This window comes from Myripristis murdjan, chromosome 9 (assembly GCF_902150065.1).
Source record: "Myripristis murdjan chromosome 9, fMyrMur1.1, whole genome shotgun sequence".
NCBI lineage: Eukaryota > Metazoa > Chordata > Actinopteri > Holocentriformes > Holocentridae > Myripristis > Myripristis murdjan.
In genome coordinates, this window is record NC_043988.1 from 28,065,724 (window position 1) to 28,082,365 (window position 16,642).

Sequence of the window (16,642 nt, forward strand, 5' to 3'; positions counted from 1 at the left end):
ATTTATTTTTTGCATAGTGCATTAGTAATCCAGTTTATAAATAGGCGCAAATAATGACAAATACTTCATGGGAAGTTAGCAGAGCCCAAAGTGATGATCTCCACATTACTTCCTTATTCTGAGCAGCCAAAAAAAAATTAATACTCATTGGGTATGACCATTTTTTAATTTATCATAAACAAACAAGCAGGCACAAGAGCAAAATCCAGTTGTGTTCAGTCCAGTGAAAAAGGCTTTAATGAGGTTTTCAGAGAATCCTGTGTAAAGCCATTACATTCAAGTCTTCTCAGCTTGTGAAGATGAAACACGTCGTATGACGCTGCAACCATGAATACACACGTCATCCAATCTGTGCTCGTCCTTTTTAAGGTATGTCTTCTTTTTCTTCCTGTTTTTTTTTTCTCACTTCCTTGCATCTTCCCGAGAAAGATTAGGAGTCCTTCTACTAAGACGAAAGTCTCTATTGATAGATAAACCAAACTAAGACTGACAAATTTAGGCAGTAGGAAGAGTTAATTAGAGACCTGAACATGAAGCTAATCTTCATTTGGATTTGGAAAGGCCCCCGCATAGATAATCCACAGACGGGCTTAGGCAGTCAGTTAGTTGCTGGTTGTTGATAGTTCAAGTATCATTTATAAACCATTTACAGAGAATCTTTTGCATTAAGGGACTAATACTGTAGTGCCTCTCATTCAGACTGCAGCTTTGATTGATCTATTGGTTAGTGTAGTGCATTAATAATCCAGTTTATAAAGTGTCACAAATGATGACAAATACTTCACTGAAAATTAGCACAGCCCAAAGTGATGTCTCCATATTACTGCCTTATCCTGAGCAGCCAAAAACACAAAGTAAAAAAACAAAATGTCAATGTTATATTGATGCTGTATGAATGGGGAAAAGGAAGCAAATCTTAGCATTTTAGTGAACCTGGAATTGGCAGGTGTTTGAGATTTTTCCTTGATAAATGACCAAAAGAATATTGCAATTATCAAAGTTTCAATTGATTTTCTGCCAGTTGACTAATCTACTAATCGACTAATGGCTTCAGAACTAGTTAGTGTTGTTAATCTGAGGTCGTGTACAGTCTCATCTGTCGTCTCCTCACATCACGCAGCACTTCTCCTCAGCCTTGGTCCGCAGCTCCGTCATGGTGGCTGACGCCTTCTCCTTAATCTGGTTCATGTCCATGTTCTGCAGGTTCTGCACCTGAGCCAGGATCGAGTCGTCGTGCTCCTCCTCCGCTGTTTCCCCATCCACCATCTTCACCAGCTCCTCGGGCACGTCGATGTCGTCCCCGGCCATCTGGATCAGGTTCTCGTCCTGGTCGCTCTGCAGGCCCAGGAGGAGAGCTGGAGTGAGCTGAAGTTCATGACTTTATTGCTGAAACGCTCAATACGTGTTAACAAAACTACCAACATGTGTTCACTTCTCAGTTTTCAACACAGAGAGAACGCCTTCAGTCCAATACAAGTTCTGTGTAAAACCTGATGACTTAGTTCAACTCAAACGGCAGGAGCATAAAAACTACTTGATGTAAGTATAGTATACTCAGTTTTTGTTGTTATGGTAACCTGGATAAATCAAGTTGACAGCATCAGTTTCATTGAGTTAACTAAACTTTTAACCACTAAATACTTAACACTTATATGCAGCATATTCCTTGACTTATTCAATTTATGTGATTGAAGTACGATTAACTTATATGTATCTTCTGTATGAAAATATAACTATTGAAGTTGAATTAACCTTTGTCTTCCACTGCAGCAAATTATTACACTGTAGTTGTGACAACTTCAAACATGGCTGTAGGTACTCATTTCTTTTGAGGAAAGTTGTATTAACACAATATAACGACACCCAAATCTGATCCAATTTAACCAGTTTATGCCGTTGATGGTTGATTTATAAGGAAACTGTTTCTCCGCTGTTGTTTCACTATAGACAATATATTTTTAGTTTTGTGTCTTTTATTTGTTGCCTTGTCTTTATATCGTCTTTGCACACTGAAACATACAATATGACAATTAAAATGAACAATGTGCGGTGACTTTCAATTAAACAAACAATCTACTTAAAAACTAGAAAACTGAGTGGCCAGGTGACTAGGGACACAGGTATTTATTATTCACTTTTCCTTAATGATTTGAATGAAATCCCAATTGATTAGTCTGATTTAATAAACTGTTATTTCATGATACTATAAATGCATAGATGTAATTTCCTGAAGGATGTGAGAAAGACACCAAGTATGCTCCAAAGGACAAGTGGATTTACTCTGATTTTCTCCTCTCATTAATCAGTTTAATCCGTTAAACCTGACAGGATTTTACCCGTGCATGACCATGAAAACCTCAAAAAAAAAAAAAAAAAAAAAAAAGTAACTGACAGGAATAATTTCCTGCCCCTCAAAAAGTTTTAGGATATAAAAGCAGATTCCTCCCGTGCTATTGTGATGTGAACAAAACAAACAAAAAAATTATCACAAAGGTATCGCAAAGGTGTTAGAGTGTAATTTATGATGACCCTTATTTATTGATTCATTTCATGTTATTTTCTCTGAATTTTCCTGCTTGTTTTTACTGTCGAGAGCTGCTTTATTGTTTTTCATTGTCTCTGACAATGACAGTAAAGTCTCTAAGGTTCCAGTAAACACCAAGTTGTTGATGAGATGCTTTTGGTCAGGTTGAAGGATGTAATCTCACCTTCGGTAATCTGTATTTGTCCCTCAGACATGTCCGCAGTGTGGCCCGCTCAGCCTTCCTCACCAGGAACTCTGCGTCTCTCTCCATCCTGGTTTTGAACAAGACCAAGATTTTTGTCACAGAGGTAAAGACACGATGCACTGTTCAAGTTTTTAAGGAAATACATCTTTATTGGAATGGCATATGAATAATATAGCTTCAGATTTTCACATCCATAAAACTTTATGGTGTACACTTTGTTGCAAGAAATGTAATTAACTCTGGTTTCACAGAATGAATGATTGTCTTTTGATCTTGAACATTTTCATGTTAATCGATATTCTCAAAACATTTGACCACTGCTGGCTAATTATGTGTTTAATCCGCTTTCAGCTTGATGCTGTTTGCTACGTAGCGGATGATACTTTTTAAATATATTTTACAAAGCATGAATTTGAGCCAAATTCACTATCTTACATATTCTAGGCCAACAGGAATAACATTTTCTCTATTATTTTTTCTCCCTTTCCCCACTATAGCCATCATGAAGCATTTTGCCTCTTGCCAAACAATTACCTCACCTAAGAAATTGTGGTTTACTGTACTTGCACGGTTAAATAAAGGCTTAAATAAGTAATAAGGCTTAAATAAAGTCAGTCCAAATATAAGCAGCATCAGCTACATGCCTAGAATGTAAATATAAATATAAGTAGGAGAATTTGCTGCAGGTAATTACTGTCAAAAGTATTATATGGCTCTCAGTAAAGGCCCCACACATTGCAGAGACAATTTAATTGCCTCTCTCGGTCAGATCTGGCTTTACATGGCCTCCGCTGACAGATTACTGGGACAGGGCTTTGCTGCTGGGACTTACTTCTCCTCCACCAGCTGCCTCTGGTACTCCTCAGCCTCTTCCCTGGACATGCCGGCAGTGGCCATGCTGTCAGCTGCTCCTCCTCTGAGATCCTTGTTTAACGGTGAACTTTGCTGGTTTCTGAACCGCGAAACTGTCCGAGGGGAGATTCACTCAGCGGCTGTCTGAGTGTTCCTGAGGGATGTGTGACAATTGTCTCTTCAGGGCTTGAGGGCTGCTGCTTTTTGATTGGCCTGATGGTGAGGGAGGCCGGCGAGGGAGGGGGTCACAGGCTCAGAGCTGACACGGCCCAGCGCACGCAGGCCGACAACATTATCCCCGAATCAAAGCTCCACACCTTAATCTGAGATAAGCCGACCGAGAGCAGGTTGTATCACTCAGCGCAATTTGTGTGATGCAAGGTCACTGTATGGATCCCATTATTGGTAATTGCAATAGGCACGTAAGGACGGACTAAGTGTGTTCCACTTCTGCATGTGAGAATTTGGCATTAATCCCCTTACATAAGAAACCATCACTTGTGTGCCAAAGGATGTCCTGGACAGCCGTGCAGAGTGTGAGAGTAAATCAGGCTTAATCTTACACTACAATAAGACTTACCTCAGATCTCAGTCCCATAAAGTCATATTTTTAACATCGGGTTAGCATTATTTACCCATTTTCAAATCTTGAGCAGGTGAGACAAAGAAACACACAAGTATTGAAAAGAGTCAGCGTTCAGAGATAAACTAATGAGTGTTTTTTTCTGTATGAATGTTTTCACCCCACCTCTCCTCCTCAGCTGCATGCCCGGATGATGAAACCGCCAAGGCAGCAAAGAGAAAAATGAAAGCGAGAGCGAATCATGCCTAATCTGACACTACGATAAGACTTAACCTCATAGTTCAGCCTTATCTGTGTCATATTCATTAACACAGAGTCAACATAATTTGCTACCAGAGCAATATTTTCTATTCTTTAGTTTATTTGCAGTGATCAACTCTGAAAAAAAGAGAGGGAGTACAGCACAAAAGGCAAAGAAACCTCAAAAGAAACAGAGAAAAAATGAAAAATGGAGGCGGATATGAATCCAGTGCAGAAACCAAGGGACAAAACAATGAGAAACAACAAAATATGCATACTTGCACATGAGAAAAATGAAATGAATTAAAAATAGACATTTTAGCGGTCTGCACGGTTGTATGAAGGGCACATCTGACTGCCTAACAGTGTTATAATCTGGGAGGTCTCTCCAAGATGGCAGCCAGATCATGTGACTCTCAGCTGTCCGGCCGTCTCACGTAACAGTCGGTACGGGGCACCTTGCACCCCCCACAGCGGCAGACTGTTTCACTGCAGCGTCATGAGACTGATCTCAGCCCGGGACATTTACCCAGAACACACACACACACACATACACACACACACACATATTCTCATTTAGCTCCACTACACAGTGTGTGTTTAATCAGCATGTTTGCTCCAAAGTCCTGTGAGACCAGAATAAAAGACATGAACCCTGTGAGACTGAATAATGGATGGAGATGGAGGCAGCCACAGCAGCAGGCTGATATCTCGACTGCGTCACTTGCGCTGCTAAGGGAAGGGGGAGGGAGGGTGCAAGGGGATGGGGACTAGTGTGTGTGTGTGTGTGTGAGTGTGTGCGTGCAGGACGTAGCCAGCCTGCAAACCACCAGCAGACTGAGAGAAGAGCAGCTGCCCGTGTGTGAGAGGAGGAAAGCTCCTTCAAGGGAAATAAAGGAAGAATTAGAAACTGACACAGAGGAACATGTCAGCCTCGTGGAGCCGGCTCTCCTTCCGCATCCTGCTGATGCTTCTGTCCTGGAGGGGCAGCAACACAAGTAAATGACTTTCATTTGGCTCTATGTGTGTGTGTGTGTGTGTGTGTGTGTGTGTGTGTGTGTGTGTTAGATTTATACTGCCTCTTTTTTCCTCAGTGGCTCGTCACTAAATGATGTGTGACCTTGTGAGAGGTGGAAGGAAATGTCACAGACTTTCTGGGCTGTATGTGTACTGTATCGCACTGAACTGCTGCTGCATTGATATGTACAGCCTGTGCTGTATGCAGGAGGCAGCGAGTGTGTGTGTTTGTGTGTGTGTGTGTCTGTGTGTGTGTGTGTGTCTCTGTGTGTGTTTTTCTCTCTTGAGATGTAGTTTCCATTGCTGAATCATTTAAAGTGGTATTGCTTTTGATATTGGGTCGCCATTTTTGGATATTTCCTTTAGAATGAAACCAGTACACCAAAATGAAAAAAATACCAAGAAAAAAAAGTATTAACTTGATGGTGATAAAAACAGAAAACAGTAAACAAATCATAACGTCTTATGTGACTTTTCCACCAAAATGTCTGGTTCTCAAACTTGCTCGGTTCATGCTTCCTGGAACCAGGGTTAGGGTTAGGAACTGAGGAACTGCCCCACATTTCAACCTGTTTTTGGAGAGGAACCATCGATGGTCTGGGTGCACAACAAAGTTGAGTCCTTTGGCAGCACATGAGCACGGTGTCGTGGTGACTCCGCCTGCCTGCTGTCAGCCACAGCACGGACCCGACCCTCACACCTGCTGGAATAACTCACCTACATAATCTGAGCCTGATAGGGTTCAGATTGAGAATTATAAACTCTAAATCATCCTGGAACCTTAGCTGGTGAGCTGATTCTGTCCACAGAGAAATCAGCAGGATAGAATAGAATAGAATAGAATAGAATAGAATAGAATAGAATATACTTTATTGTCCCTGGGGGAAATTTGTCATGGACTCAAGTGCATGGTGGTAGCTGCCTAATAGACAATAAATAAACATAGAATACAAATAAAAAATTACAAATGGCGGCTAGAAACATACACGTACACATACATACACACCCATGACACATCAAATGAAAAATTGGAAAGAAAAACAGACAGAACACCCGATTATTGCACAGCAGGATGTGACGGGAAAATGTAAATGTAAATTTGCCTTGTAAGTTTCTTAGTAGTCGACTCTATCTTTCCTTGCAGAATAATACCCTGTTCACACTGTAGAACTACTATTTTCTGGTTCCAGCTGAGAACCAATTTTTCCATTTGGGAACCAATCTATGTTTGGTGGAAATGCAAAGCACGGTTCCAAATTTGGTGCACGGACCAGAACAGAGCCGCCTCCTTGTTGGTGGAAAGCGAAGCTGTACCCGGCAAACGTTTTAGATTTTAACTTGATTAATGATTAAACCACTTGAGTATCCAAATTTTAATTGCAACAAATCTCAGTTGAGCATTTCAGGACAGAGAATCCTGGTGCGACGCCCCCTCCGCTGGTTCCCACCAGTCCTCTCCCCATGGACGTGAAGAGCGTTGTCCTCAAAGGTAACTGCAGACGTCTGATTTCACCCCACCAAGCTGCAGAGAAATGGTGTTTTTTGTAATTAAGATGATGATTAATTGTTCATTTGACTGCAGGTGTCTGATTTTGGCTTGTGTCTGTGTTTGAAATCCAGGTGAAAGTCACACTGAGGCGGTTGAAGTGTTGAAACCCGTCCGTTTAGAGCTGGAGTGTACCTGGACAGGTAATCAGAACAAATTACCAAACATCACCGGGTACTGGAAAAAAGATGGCAATGAAATCGACAGCCGGCTCACAGTGCCGCTGGAGAATGAGCAATATAATCTCAAAGGAGTGTAAGTATGTGTTCATTATCACACTGGGTTCAGAAAATGCACGTTCATTGATCATGTGTTGGCTAATCACTTAAAATAACAGAGTTTGAACATCAGGATTATGCTTTATAGTGTTTTTTCTTTGTGCATGTTCAATGTTTCACAGATTTTTTTAAACAGTCAGTGCTCTTAATCTCCCCTGCTGCAATTTAAGATCTTTTGTTTCCAGCGTCACCTTGAAATGAGTTGGATATTTGATTGAACTGATCTAGCATTTACTGCCAATCTAAGTTTTCAACTGTGAAAAATGTTTCGCCTTTAACATGTTCTCTAATTATTAATTATCTCCATATTCTGTTTATCACATAAAATCCATTACAAATTAGGCCTGCATTGCTTTTCATTCTAAAATTAGATATCCATTTGAAAAATTGACACCTGCTCCTAAAAATAAGAGAATAAAGCACACTGTATTAGTTGCTGGGTTATAAGTAGTGTTACGGTCTTTTCAGTATAAAAGCCCTCATGTCATTTACCCTCACAGGTTCGACATTGTTGGAGAGGAAAGCCTTGGAAATTACTCATGTGTCTTTGGCAGCGAAGCAAAAATAGAGTTCGTTTTGGCAGGTACACAGCTGCACCTTCAAGTACCTGGATCACATTTCCCACGCTCTCGCTCTCAGCTTATCAGCAGACATCACACATTCCTGCTGCCATTTTACTGACCATCGAATATTCATGCAGATTAACTGTAGACATACAATGCAGCATGAAATGCACACAGTTTTTTTTTTCCTCATCACTTTGCTCTTTCCCCTTCTTCCTTCCCAGCTCCTCAGATGGGCGAGGTGCGAGACAAGCCGATAGTCAGCTACGCGGGCGACTCTGTGGTGATCGCGTGTAAAATGGAGGAGCCCAAGCCGAAGCCCAGCACCTGGCACTGGTACAAAGCAAATGGCACCGACAAGGTGGGTGGGCCGCTGAGGGACCCTCTTTGATGTGCTCTGAACCAGGTTTTGTGTCCCTGCTGATGTTAAATCCACACGAGGAACACCTTTCAGAATTTGCTTTTACCATCCAGCCTCTAACTGGTCAGTAAAATAAAAGATGCAATCATTCCTGGAGTAGAAATACTATTTAAAGGCAGACTATGCAGTTTCAACCTTGTTGTAATGTGATAAAAGATGAATGCCACTCAGTTGTCAAAAGAATAAAAGTTAGAAATACCTCAGGATTTCAGGACAACTCTTTCACCCCATCGTAAATATATGAGCATTTGTTCCATTGTTTATGACCAAAAAGTACATTGGTAACACTTTACAATAAGAGTACAACAATTAACGTTAGTTAATGCCGTAATAAACATTAAGTAACAGGTAATAAACATTAAGTAACAGCTAACTAACTGTTAACTAATGTGTCTAAGAATCATGTACTAATGCTCTTCATGCTAAGGTATTAATTTATGTTTAAATAACATATAAATAATATAATATAATAATATAATAATAATATCTACAATAACCCTTAAATAGGGTTATTGTAGATATTATTAACATTAGTAAATGCCATAATAATCATTAACTACCAGTTAATTAACCATTACAGCATAAACTAACGTTAATTGTTGTACTCTTATTGTAGTGTTACCAGTACATTTTTTTCTCAGAATCTCATAACTTTTGATCTTTTTTTTTTTTTTTTTTTTTTGAGGGTTTTTTTTTTGTAAATTTGTGAGTTTTTTTCTTCTAAATTTACGACTTTAATCTTGGAAATTATGAGTTTTATTTTTCTCAGAATATTCCCCTCTTCCATCAGCTCCATAATGTTTTTTTTTTTTCACTACAATGGCGCTAATACGCCGTGGTAACCGAAGGATGTGAGTGTTTTAATTTTTAATAAAAAATTTAATAAAAAACCGTGCAGGCGCTCAAACTGTTTTCCTAATCCCAAACTTGAGTGTGTGCTAAATACCAGCTGCAGAGGAAACAGCGCCACCATCTGACAACAAAATGAATGGTGTGATATTGGCACATATATTCTCATTTCTCGTATGAGTCTTATGACGATAATTAATGTTTTTGTTTGTTTGTTTGCTTGTTTGTTTGTGTCCCAGGCTCTCATTGACGCAGCTGCAGAGCCCCATCGGTACCAGATCCACAGCGAGGGGGGGAAGAGCACGCTGACGGTGCGCAACCTGACGCAGGCCGACGCCGGCTTCTACTACTGTGGGGCGGTCTACCTCATCAGCACCAGCCTGGGCCGCTTGGAGGTCAGGGTCATCACCTTCCTGGAGCCGCTCAAGCCCTTCATCGCCATCGTGGTGGAAGTGCTCGTCCTGGTCGCCGTCATTCTGCTCTACGAGAGGAAATCCAAGAAGAAGTCCATCACAGGTAGCCAGAAGACAAAAAAAGAAAAGAGTGAATTTCTCCTTTAATGTAAGCCAGTCAGGGATGTAGTGGAGGATGAGCCCAGCAAAAGCAATTTTTATTTGGTGGAATAGAATTTAGACACATTTTTATCTGTTGGAATAAAGTTTTCCACGTTTTTTATTTGTTGGAATAGAATTTTCCACCTTTTGTATTTGTTGGAAAAGAGTTTACCCACCTTTTTTAACCCCAGGTATCGAGTTTATCCTCCTTTTTTATTTATTGCTGGCCTAAATCTTTAGGATCTCTAAGTTTATTAACCATCATAGTAAATAGTGTCAAACTGATTTGAGTTAAATAATGATAGCATCTCTTACAGGGGGAAAAAACGAATCCATGGAAAGAATAGTTAAAGGTGCATTATGCTAAATTGCCAAAGGGTAGATTAAAGTGATGACTCAACTGGAAAAAAAAAAAAAAAAAGGAATAAGCATGTCTTCTGTATAAACATGCTTTTGATTGTTGCTTTTAATTGACCCTCTGCAGCTTTTCATAGTTCAAATTTATTGCATTTTTGTTTAAAATGTAGCTGACGATGTCACATGATGATGGCAGTCGTTTTAGTAGTTTTTCCATCTTCTTTATTTACCACTGCATCGCTCTTTTTGAGGTGTTAGTACGTATTTTTTATGATATGCCTGTCTGCCTTATCCTCAGGAGATGACATGAATGCTGACCACACTAATAAGCTGTGAGTATAACAGGATCTATGTTCACTTCTCCAAAGCTGATCTAAAAATGTTTACTGTATGGATGATTTTTTTTTTTTCTCATGATGTGTGTGTCTCTTTCTCTCTTTTTCTTTCCTTTCAGGACACAAGGAGAAAACAGCGGCGGGGAAGAAAGCTCCTCAGTGAGGCAGCGTAAAGTTTAGCCTTTTCTTGTGCTGTTACTTGAATAGAGCTTAAAAAAAAAGCAATATTTAATCATCTATTGGAAGAATATGTCATGAGATAATCACATTCACCAAAGAGTGGCAAGAAGCACCACCACTGCCACTAATTATTATTATTTTAATCCTTAGATGCACCTCAGGTTTAGCTTTGCAATCCTCTAATATTGCCTGACTTTTGTCCTGTTTGACACATAAATTCTTAAAACATAGTTGATTTTTTTTTTTTAAATTAACACAGTGGCTGTCATAATGGTGGCGAGTGAGGTGATGTCTTTTTCGTAGCCTTGACTGAAGAAGCCGCTCACTTCCTGTGAGGAAACGGCCTCGACACAGGAGAAGTGGTTAGCCGCACGCTTCACTCTGCCTTTTCTGTTTTAGTCAAAGCGGAAACTGATTTCTCTCCACTGAGTAATGACTTGATTCTGAATTCACTTAATTTTTTTTTTTTTTAAATGTTATGATTTGTGTGCAGTGCCTTATATGATCAAAAAGCAATTAACCAACCATCCCAGCTCTGTTTGCAATAATAAACTACACGTGAGTCTGTTATAAAGTGTGTGCTTTAAAGTCTTTGTATCTACAGTATATTTATGTCACCTCAATTAAATCCCAGGCAATGTATCCCAGCATATGCATGTTTTATTAATGTAACACCCTGTTTTCCTTGTTAATGACCTCACCTGTCACTTTGTGTCTTCAAACTAGTGTGCCTGTTATGTCTCTTTAAATGTTTACAACGGCATGAACTGTCAAAGATTAAAAATACACAGACCACCGCCACTGTGTTTGTGTTGGAAACATCTATTTAAGTTAAACTGATGGTGTAAAACCTCGTAGATAACATTTCTTCTTGTACCTTGTGATATTCAGTGTGGCTGACTTTATGGAAATGGAGGTTTGATCCTAGAGAAGTGGGTGTTGCGCATTTCAGACACTGAATCCAACCTGAACGCAGCTGGACTACCAAATAAAATCAAAATTAAGTAAAACACGGTAATCTGAGTGAGTATTGATGAAAACACTCCATTTGAAAAGCATGGTTTTATCTTTGCATAAATACATTCTGCACAATAATAGTCAGTGACACTTGAACAGTGGAGTTTGTCGTATGTTGTTCAGTTTTCCAACATATTAAGACCACGCGGCACAGCTCAGTCCAGATGTTTCAGCTTTTACAGATGTTACATTTTCTATAATCTGGGACGACGTTCTGTCTCTGCTGAGCTGAATTCAAAGGTCCTGCATGATTTATTCAACGTTTCAACGCCTTCAAAAACACTGAAGAGGATCTCGAAGATGTTTCAAAGAGAAGCGAAGGCGAGACACCGACGAGACGTCTTTTGGGACGGGGGACAGGAACCGGACGTCTGACAGATCTCTAAGGACTGTTCATGAGAAACTGGACCAGCAGCTTGAGGACGCCGTCGTCCAGGCCCACCACCTCTCCGTCCTGCACCGTCTCGTACAGACGCAGGCTGTCCGTGCCCCAGAAGAGGTTTTTCCTGGGGTTGTCCACGTCCGTGTCCACAGACAGGGCCAGGGTGTTGAGCTGGTAGCAGAAGAAGGAGAAGTACTGACCGTCTGTGATCACAGCCTGGGACACGAACGGCCTGCTGACGTCCTCGCGGCTCCAGAAGCCTGCAGACATGACAGACAAATGAGTAGAAACAAAGTGAACCTGCCTACTTTCCACATGTTAGGCAATTATTTATTAGAGGACAAGATTTTGGGGCCCTGAGGCCTTCGCCAGGTTTAAAAACACGAGTACACACGGGTGTTAGAAAATAGGAGCGTGTGAACTTTGTGGATGTCGTCAAAATATTATTAGAACACCTCAAAACCCACAGTGAGCCCTACATTAGAGGGTGAACAGCATCACTCATCTAACCAACTCACAACTGTCAGGATGTACTGTAGTTAGGGCTGGGCGATATGCACAAAATGAAATAAAGATATTTTTGACCTTCATATATTGTGACGATATTATAGGGATGACATTTGGTGCTTTCACAAAGTATTTACATAATGAGATTTCTGATAAATAATCATCAGTAATCGCTATATAATAAGTGAGTAAAGGGAAATAACAGAACAGCAAAAAAAGTGTAACAAGTAAAAAAAAATGCATCCCTTTACTGTGTTATAGCCTTTAAAACCAAAAAAGACAACACTTATCACGATATTACCATATCTAAAATCCTAGACAATAACAAGTGTCATATCACAGTATCAATATAATCAATATATTGCCCAGCCCTAATTGTAACTGACAATATCAAACAGTTAATGAAATATAAACAAGAACTGTTTCTATACAAAAAACATACACAAGATGGTTCAGGTTCAGAAGGCCTGTACAAAAATACAGGCCTTTTCAATGCAAGAATTCATAAAAACAGTATTATGCTTATATTTAAACAGTACCATATAGAGATAACATTCAACAAAACTAAATTCAAGATAAAGAAAATTATTAAAAGGTGTAGTTATTAAAAGATACGTATTACCAGCTGTGAGTTACTGGCAAATACCAGCTGTAGCTAATAAGCTGGTTTACTCTCCCAGCCGCTGAGGCGGGTCGACCAAACGCCATTTGCACAGATTTTATCTGCGAGCAGCAGCGACTAAATGTGACTCCGCTAAATGCTCCAAAATATTTAAAAACCACTTAAGACCACGTGTCACAGCAGACGCTTCTGTAAAGAGCGGGAGCCTGGCCGCTGAAGGTCTTTCATTTTAGCTCCACATGATGTTTGTCACGCCACGCAAATCTTGTGTGTTCATACGTAACATGTAATTATCTGTATAATAATCTGTAACATGGATATACTCGATAAGGTTATTTTCAACAATTTTTGTCTACACACTGTGACACTTAACCTATAAATGGCCATCTTATTAAAAAGGAAAAATCCGCCCAAAACACTTTCACACTTTAAAAAAATTTGGTGTATTTTGAATTTTTCTTGTTCATATGGCCAAATGTGAACAAGTCACATCAGGATTATTTCAGCGCAGCTTCAATGGCGTTTGACAGCTGATGTTTTAAGTTATCTAGAACATCAACAATAAATGTCAGGTTTTGGTGTCTGCCCCTTGAAACAGTGAGCGCTCTTCATTCAATGGCTTATTTGTCTCTAAAAAAAAAAAAATCTAGCCAGATGGTAAAAATGGAAATGTGAAGAGCGAATTTTGGGATATGCTCAAGATAAAAAAGATGGTTTCCTTTCTTAACTACATCACGGGAATGGCAAAAAAGACCCAGAATCAGCAGCCAGACCAAAACAAACTCAAAAACATTACGGACATCAGAGGCTGACAGATGGATCTCAATCTCATATTTCGCAGATGAGGACATACCCTGGTACATGGCCTGCGCTCCGGTCCAGCTGAAGAGGCTGGCCAGGCCGTTGGCTCTGAGGAAGGCCTCCACCTGGTCAGACTGCTGCCGCCTGGCCATGCGCTCCCTGTGGTACCGATCAGGAACCAGGTGGAACTGGGTGTGACCGTAACACGCCGGGTCCGGCACTTTGGCACCTGGTTAGTGACGCACACAGAGATCAGGTTTGGTGTGAGCAAAATGGCGTGGAATTCATGGAGAAGATTTCCTGCTTCTCCTTTATTCTAGAGAAAATTTAATTCATAATCTGCAACTTTTTCCAAATAAATAAATGCTGGTTTTGCTCCTCTTCATCATCAGTAAACGTATACGCACCTAACCAAACCTTTTATATTTGCTGTCAACACCTGTTTCCCAACAAAACCTGTGTGATGTGTTTTATAGATGCAACAAAAGTGTTTTGTTTTTTTGGAATAAATATAAGATTGAAGAAATATTACAAAGCCACAGCCTACACTTAAGTGTTACGTATGACAGGGTGTTAGGCCAGTTAAGGATGAGTCATATTAACAAAAGTATGTTCAAGGAGCTACTCCAGCACAGTGGGTTCATGTTGAAATAAGAAACGGTGGATGTGTCTGCTCATTGGTGTGTTACCTGTGAAGATATTGTTGTCATACTGTCTCCTGAACAGAGGCAGCTGGCTGGGAGAAAACGGGATTTCTGGAACTTCGGCTGCATACGAGGCCTCCATCGTCGTGAACTAGAGGAGATCACATGAATAAAAAGACGATTTGAGAATAAGGAGACATGCATGTCTACAATGTTCAATGCATTTCAAGAGTTTTGGTGATGATGTCTTGTAATTTACATTTTCAGTTCCTCTGCCTCAGTTAGTGATTTATGTATATTTCCCAAAATGCATTTCCGCGGCCACCAGAGTGCAAACCTGACATTATTTAATTCAGAGATGCCTCACAGCCACAATAGTATTCTTACTAAAAGGTGAAAAAAAAAAAAAAAAAACAGCATGCAGATATTCCCGAGTTGCTCTGTGTCTTCCAATCAATAAATGCCACATTTTCAAGGTGATTTACCTGTGGAAGCTGTTTAGTTATCCTAATCTGACTGTGCGGCTTGTCATCAACCTGGAACCTGACTGGCTCTGGTCGGCCTCCCCGGTGACCCCTTGGTATGATCCTCTGCCCTCTCGACCAATAGAAGTTCACCTGGGGGTTAATATCTGAAACAAAGCAAAACAAAACATTTACATGGGACTTGCATTATCATGTCAATGGAAGAATCTCAATCCTGTTTTTAGGGCTGATATTTGGCTGATTGTCAACTTAACATTGTTGTGACCACTTAATAAGAGTAAAACTACTGTGTCTGATCGGCTTTGCATCTACATTTCTACTATGATTTTTACAAAAACACAGTATTGGGTTCTGGGTCACAATTTTGGTTTCAGTTCAGTTTGTTTTGCACATGAGGGAGAAAAAAAAAAAAACATTACCATTTCCAGTGTTCTCAGTATTATGTCTTATTTGCAACACTGCACTTTGTAGGGTGTATTGAATAATCCATTTATTTGGGGGCTTGGTTTTACATCCCAAACAAACATACAAGCAAGAAAAAAGGGATGGTTCAAATGTACCTCGTTGCAAAGATATGACACCTACTAGTCAATCAATCAATCAATCAATCAATCAATCAATCAATCAACCATACCTATACATGACAGCTGGAGCAGTGGGTTGTGCTTGGCCAGGGTGTTGGTGAGTCCAGTGACCAGGTTCCTCAGAAAAGGCCCAAAAACATGCTCTTGCTCTTTATACAGGAAAGGCCTCCCCTTCTTCATGTACCACTTCTCCTGCAGGATCGCATGGGTCACCAGGGAGCGGATGTCCGTGAACGCATCATCTCCGACACCGGTGTGAGTGTCTGGAGCTCCGGGCTGCGGGTCTCCGCCGCTCCCCGCCGGGACGCTGAACCTGTCCGGCAGGACCGGGCAGGTAGGCGGTCTTGGTGAAGTGCTGGTACCACCTGTCCGCGTTGCGAGCGAAAGTCTGCGGGATGACCACATATTTCATGCGCTGGATGCGAGTGAGGAGTGACAGCTTGTCCTGCACACCGGCGGCGCGGATCTTCTCCACCCGCTCCTCGACCTGCCGCCGCCTCGCAGACTTACTCTTAGCCGTGAGAGAGGGCACCACGGGCGGGTAGGCGGGCTCTTTGGCCGCCGCCTCGGTGTGAACAAGCCTCTGGTTTCTGAGGGAAGGCAGGTTTTTGTGGAGTAGGGACTGCAAGGGCAACCGTGTGCGGGCCGCCATGTTTCTCGTAATGCAGCCAGCTGACTTCTTCTTCCGTTGTCACACAAACAGCGCCACCTACAGCATGAGATGTACGACAAACACTGTTGAATATTTAACAATACTCTTTATTACCATGCGATTTGACCAGACGTATAAACACACATAATTAATGCGCTTTACTTGTGGACACAATGTCATATTAGCCAACGGATTACTTACGTTATTTTCCACTATTTTCTAAAGCATCATCTTCTTCTCCGTGATTTTATGGCGGTTGACAAACAACTGTACAGCGCATTGCCGCCACCAAGTGGAATGTATCGGGAATCTAACTATACAATCACTAATTCTAATAATTAAAAGAAAGAAAAGAAAGGGGTAAATAAATAAAATTAAGAAAACTGTGTGCTCTCTATTCAGGGTCGCACTTCTCCCCAGAAGATTGTTTTTAACATCTTCTTC

General features: G+C 40.7%; 4 protein-coding genes across 5 annotated transcripts in view; 2 read left to right on the plus strand and 2 right to left on the minus strand.

Moving 5' to 3' along the window:
* The window catches only part of hint2 (histidine triad nucleotide binding protein 2), a 390,237-nt gene that overhangs the window by 370,100 nt on the left and 3,495 nt on the right, over positions 1–16,642 (plus strand). The gene's annotated exons all lie outside the window — the stretch shown is intronic.
* On the minus strand, positions 149–3,750 carry cplx4b (complexin 4b). Its single transcript, XM_030059358.1, has 3 exons — positions 3,562–3,750; positions 2,709–2,796; positions 149–1,335 (listed from the first exon to the last, which is right to left on the minus strand). Exons 1-3 carry the CDS (start codon positions 3,624–3,626, stop codon positions 1,108–1,110), a joined length of 381 nt encoding a protein of 126 aa, XP_029915218.1. The 5' UTR covers positions 3,627–3,750; the 3' UTR covers positions 149–1,107.
* On the plus strand, positions 2,715–10,971 carry emb (embigin). 2 transcript variants are annotated; one of them, XM_030059355.1, is made up of 9 exons: positions 2,715–2,832; positions 5,212–5,402; positions 6,815–6,910; positions 7,042–7,222; positions 7,746–7,828; positions 8,033–8,169; positions 9,318–9,594; positions 10,288–10,321; positions 10,444–10,971. In XM_030059355.1, exons 2-9 carry the CDS (start codon positions 5,330–5,332, stop codon positions 10,502–10,504), a joined length of 942 nt encoding a protein of 313 aa, XP_029915215.1. In that variant the 5' UTR covers positions 2,715–2,832; positions 5,212–5,329; the 3' UTR covers positions 10,505–10,971. The 2 variants fall into 2 exon arrangements, with proteins under 2 accessions (XP_029915215.1, XP_029915216.1); XM_030059356.1 differs by lacking the exon at positions 2,715–2,832 and having other exon boundaries at positions 5,195–5,402.
* Positions 11,548–16,569, minus strand: mrps30 (mitochondrial ribosomal protein S30). Its single transcript, XM_030059349.1, is given in 7 exon segments — positions 11,548–12,163; positions 13,886–14,062; positions 14,523–14,628; positions 14,963–15,108; positions 15,597–15,870; positions 15,872–16,255; positions 16,400–16,569. Coding segments are annotated over 6 exon segments (1,290 nt in total). The 5' UTR covers positions 16,199–16,255; positions 16,400–16,569; the 3' UTR covers positions 11,548–11,903.